The sequence below is a fragment of the Arachis ipaensis genome, chromosome B08 (assembly GCF_000816755.2).
Source record: "Arachis ipaensis cultivar K30076 chromosome B08, Araip1.1, whole genome shotgun sequence".
NCBI lineage: Eukaryota > Viridiplantae > Streptophyta > Magnoliopsida > Fabales > Fabaceae > Arachis > Arachis ipaensis.
Genome location: NC_029792.2, coordinates 102697234 through 102702745, shown reverse-complemented (window position 1 = coordinate 102702745; position 5512 = coordinate 102697234). Strand labels below are relative to the sequence as shown.

The 5512-nt window shown below is 49.1% G+C and overlaps 1 protein-coding gene across 1 annotated transcript; it reads left to right on the top strand.

The window, feature by feature from the left end:
* On the top strand, nt 3093–4709 carry LOC107611295. The gene has a single exon (XM_016313240.1). It carries the CDS (start codon nt 3093–3095, stop codon nt 4707–4709), a length of 1617 nt encoding a protein of 538 aa, XP_016168726.1.

Sequence of the window (5512 nt, the reverse complement as noted above, 5' to 3'; positions counted from 1 at the left end):
GAATCCCCAAAAAGGAAACCCCAGAGACAACAAGATCCCATTATCCTAGGAGCCACCCCTTTCACCCATCAATCCTCAAGGTCCGGCTCCCGAGAAACTTTGACAAGCCGACGGACATGAGGTACGATGGGATCAAGGATCCCCAAGAGCATATCACGGCTTTTGAAGCAAGGATGAACTTGGAAGGGGTAGGCGACGCGGTCAGATGCCGAGCATTCCCCGTAACACTGGCTGGTCCAGTGATTCGATGGTTCAACACCCTCCCACAAGAGTCGATCACAACTTTTGCAGACATAGCTCGAAGCTTTCTAGCTCGGTTCACGACGCGCATGGCCAAAGTGAAACACCCAATCAATCTGCTGGGGTTACCCAAAAACCCGGGGAGCCGACTAGAAAATTCCTAGATAGGTTCAACGATGAGTGCTTGGAGATCGACGGCCTCACAGACCCAGTCGCTAGTCTATGCTTAACAAATGGCCTGCTAAACGAAGACTTTAGGAGGCACCTCACAACCAAGCCCGTATGGACCATGCAGAAAATCCAAAGTGTGGCCAAGGAATACATCAACGATGAAGAAGTCAGCCAGGTCGTAGCCGCCAATAAACGGCAGCTCCCTAGCTCGTCAACCTGGCAAGCCCCTCAAATCGACAAGTACAAAGAAGCCCCCAGGGACGGCACCTTAAACAAGCCACCCAAGCACCCACGGGTAGGAAGGTTCACGAACTATACGCCACTTGCGGCACCTATAGTAGAAGTCTACCAATAAATTACAGACAAGGGAATCCTATCCAGACCTAGGCCGTTGAAGGAGAGAACGAAAGGTAACAAGAGCCTCTACTGTGATTACCACAAGGGGTTTGGACACAAAACCCAAGACTGCTTCAACCTCAAGGATACCCTGGAACAAGCCATTAGAGAAGGAAAGCTGAGCGAATTCTCCCGGCTCATCAAAGAACCGAGAAGGCGGGAAAGAGAACGCTCCGAGGAAAACTGGAGCCGAACTGTTAAGCTAAGACAAGAACCCGCAGGGGATACAGGCAACCCCCCAACTTTCGTGGTCAACATCGTGGTCGGGCGCGACAGCCCCCCCAGATCCAAGTCGGCAGCAAAAAGGGATGCCCGCGTGCTCTCCATCTCGGCAGACGGTCCCGCCACCAGCAAAAGGCACCCCACAATATCCTTTAGCTCAGAAGACAAATGGTTCAATGACCTCCCCGAAAACCCCCATGGTAGTTACAGCAATGGTCAGAACAGGACTGGTTAGCCGTATCCTCACCGACACGAGAGCCGACTCTAACATCTTATTTAGAAACGTGTTCGACGCCATGGGGCTTAAGGAATCCGACCTCAAAAATCACCAACACGGAGTTATGAGACTAGGTGACAATTACATTAAACCCGACGGGACGATCTCTCTCCCAATCAGCCTAGGAACTGGTGACACCAGGAAATCGGTTATGGCAGACTTCGTAGTCCTCAGAGACTCCACTGCTTATAACATCATCCTAGGAAGGAAAACTATCAATGAATTCTCAACTGTAATATGCACCAAGTTCCTAACAATGAAGTTCATAACGTATAAGGGAACAGTTGGTTCCATAAGGGGAGACTTAGAGACGGCAGTCGCCTGCGACAACGCCAGTCTCTCCTTAAGGAAAGAATCTAAGAAAGCAGCTGGCGTATTCCTAGCAGATCTAGACGTCAGGATGGAGGACAAGCCAAGACCTGAACCAGAAGGAGACATGGAAAAGTTCCAAATAGGAAAATCGGCAGATCAGTTTACTTTCATAAGCAGGAACTTACCCCATGAACTCAAGGGCCCCTTCATAGAGATCGTAAGAGCAAATGGCGACCTCTTCACATGTACTCCATTAGACATGCCGGGTTTCGATCCCGAGGTCATGTTCCACCGGCTAGCCATAAAGCCCAAGGCCAAACCGGTAGCCCAACGGCGAAGGAAGATGTCGCAAGAAAGAGCCGAAGAAGTCGCCAAGCAAACAGCAGCACTGCTAGAAGCAGGGTTCATCAAAGAGCTCGAGTACTCGACATGGCTGTCCAATGTCGTCCTAGTCAAAAAAGCCAGTGAAAAATGGAGGATGTGTGTCGATTACTCCGACCTGAACAAGACGTGCCCAAAAGACTCCTTTTCCCTCCCCAACATTGACACCTTGGTTGACTCGGTGGCGGGATATCGTTTCCTCAGCTTCATGGATGCATATTCCGGCTATAACCAGATCCCGATGCACTGACCCGACGAGGACAAAATGGCATTCATAACACCAGGGGGCACCTATTGTTACAAGGTAATGCCCTTCGTACTGAAGAATGCAGGGGCCACCTACCAAAGGCTAATGAGCAAAGTCTTTCACGACCTCATCAGCAAGACGGTAGAGGTATATGTCGACGACATCCTAGTAAAAACAACAGAGCTGAACAAGTTAATAGACGACCTCTAGGCTGTCTTCAAAGCACTAAGGAAATTCAACATGAGGCTTAACCCACTTAAATACGCATTCGCCATAGAAGCAGGGAAATTTTTGGGGTTCGTGATAACACAAAGAGGGGTAGAAGCCAACCCGGACAAGTGCAAAGCCGTCCTCAAGATGACAAGCCCTGGGTGCATTAAAGATGTGCAAAGGCTCACCAGAAAACTCACGGCTCTGTCTCGGTTTCTCGGAGCCTCGGCTGAAAGGGCAATCCCATTCTTCAACCTAATGAAGAAAGGAATCACTTTCGAATGGACCCCGACATACGAAGAAGCATTCAGCCATTTTAAGAAGATACTCTCGGAGCCTCCTGTACTCAGCAAGCCCAGAGAAGGGGAGCCACTATATCTCTATTTGGCCGTGACTACGCAAGCGATGGTGGCAGTCCTAATCCATGAAGAGGACAAGGCTTAGCGCCCAATATACTTTATCAGCAAAATACTCCAGGGCGCAGAGATGAGGTACACCAAGTTGGAAAAACTGGCCTACGCTCTACTGATCTCATCTAGAAGGCTAAAGCAATATTTCTAAGGGCATACAATTATTTTGAGAACCGACCAAGCCATTCGACAAGTCCTCCAGAAACTCGACCTGGCAGGAAGAATGATGGCATGGGCAATAGAGCTATCCCAATATGATTTGCAATACGAGCCAAGACAGGCAATCAAAGCCCAAGCCATGGCAGACTTCCTTGTAGAAGTCACAGGGGAGACTCCCGACACACCGAACACACGGTGGAAACTCCACGTTGACGGAGCATCCAACCAAACGTTCGGAGGCGCCGGGATCATCCTCGAAAACTCTGCAGGAATAGCCTACGAGCAATCCATCAAGTTCGAGTTTCCGGTCTCCAATAACCAGGCCGAGTATGAAGCACTGATAGGGGGATTGATACTAGCCAAAGAAGTCAGAGCTTCGAAAGTGGAAATCAGTAGCAACTCCCAAGTCGTTACCTCCCAAGTAAATGTCAGCTACCAAGCCAGGGACGCGCTGCTACAAAAATACTTGGAAAAGGTAAAAGAGCTATGCAAAAGCTTCGAAAAAGTCACAATCCAGCACATCCTAAGAGAAAGAAACGCCCGAGCCGACCTCCTTTCCAAGCTCGCGAGCACCAAACCCGGAACGGGGAACAGATCCCTAATCCAAGGGCTGGCAACGGAACCTGCAATCGTCATGTGCACAACCCAGGTGCCAAATCCACCCTCATGGATAGACCCCATCTCCCAGTATCTAGAGCATGCGGAAACACCCCTAGATGAGAAGGAAGCACAGGCTATTAAAAGGGAAGCCCCCAAATATACAATCATACAAGGACAATTGTACAAGCGAGGGCTTCACCAACCCCTACTCAAATGCTTACACCCCGACCAGACGGACTATGTCCTAAGAGAAGTCCACGAAGGGTGTTGTGGTCACCACATCGGGGGAAGATCTTTAGCAAGAAAGATCATCCGAGCAGGATACTACTGGCCCATAATGATGTCGGATGCTCAGGAGTTCGTGAAAAGATGCAAAAAATGCCAAGAAAATGACAACCTTCACAAAGCACCTCCCGAAGAGCTCAGTCTAATGATGGCCCCTCGACCTTTCGCCCAATGGGGAGTCGACCTCTTAGGGCCATTCCCACCGGGATCCGGGCAAGTGAAGTACTTAATAGTGGTCATAGACTATTACACCAAATGGGTGGAAGCAGAACCACTAGCCAGCATATCCGCAGCTAATTGCCAAAAGTTTATGTGGAAACAAGTGGTCACTAGATTCGGGATCCCAGAGAGCGTCATATCAGACAATGGGACACAGTTCACCGACAAAAAATTCAAAGGATTCCTAGAAGGTCTAAGGATCAAACAGAGGTTCTCCTCAGTCGAACACCCCCAAACCAATGGACAAGTCGAAGCAGACAACAAAGTCATCCTAAAGGGGCTGAAGAAGCGACTTGAAGAGAAGAAGGGCTCATGGGCAGACGAGCTAGCCTCAGTCTTGTGGTCGTACAGAACCACCCCACAGTCATCTACCGGTGAAACCCCCTTCCGACTCACATACGGGGTCGACGCAGTCATCCCTGTCGAGGTCGGGGAACCAAACCCAAGGTTACTCCTCGGAGGAGGAAGTGAGGTGATCGAAAAGGACCTGGCCGACGAGACGACGCAAATGGCACACCTAGCAGAAGTAGCAATAAAGCAAAGGATAGCCCTAAGGTACAATGGCAAAGTACTGAAGTGAAGCTTAGGAGAAGGCGACCTGGTCTTGCGACGTAACGACATAGGACCACCAATCCCTGGGAAGGCAAGCTGGCCGTGAACTGGGAAGGACCTTACAGAGTAAGAGAAGCCCTCGGCAAAGGGGGCTACAAGCTAGAAAAACTGGATGGAAACGAGGTGCCGAGAACATGGAACATGGAAAATCTCAGGAGGTTCTACTCGTAAGAAGGGGCGACCACACGATCCGACAACCTCAACCCCCCTCCTATGTCCCACCTTTACATTCTCTTTCTATGTCTCTCTTTTCTACAATCATGTCATTTCCTTCTATTATCTTTCAATTAATTACACATTACATTATTTCCTTGTCTCAGAATCCTAACAATATGATAAGTTTACTTTTTGCAAAGTCTCAAATCGGAATAACAACCGAGACAAGAAAGGCGAACGGTCGACCTAACGGAAACCCGTAACTGATCACCCCGGGAACCGTAAGGGACCAAAAGAAAACAAATCGGCTCAAACAAACAACAACAAATAAATACCACGATAACGGTAAACCAAAAGGCCACGACGGCCCGAGCAAACAAAAAGTAAAAGCAAGGCCACGACGGCCCGAATAAAACCAGCAATAACCAAAACGGCAGTCGTAAATATAAGCAAAAAGAAAAAGTATTCGGTACAGCCAAAGGGCGCCTCATAATAGGCCCCAGAATAAAGAACAAGTTACAAAACAAAACAAAGAGCAAAGGAAACCGGGAAATATCCATCCAAGCGCTTAAAGAATGTCAACAATCTCCCCGGCCTCCACAGTCTTCATCGCAC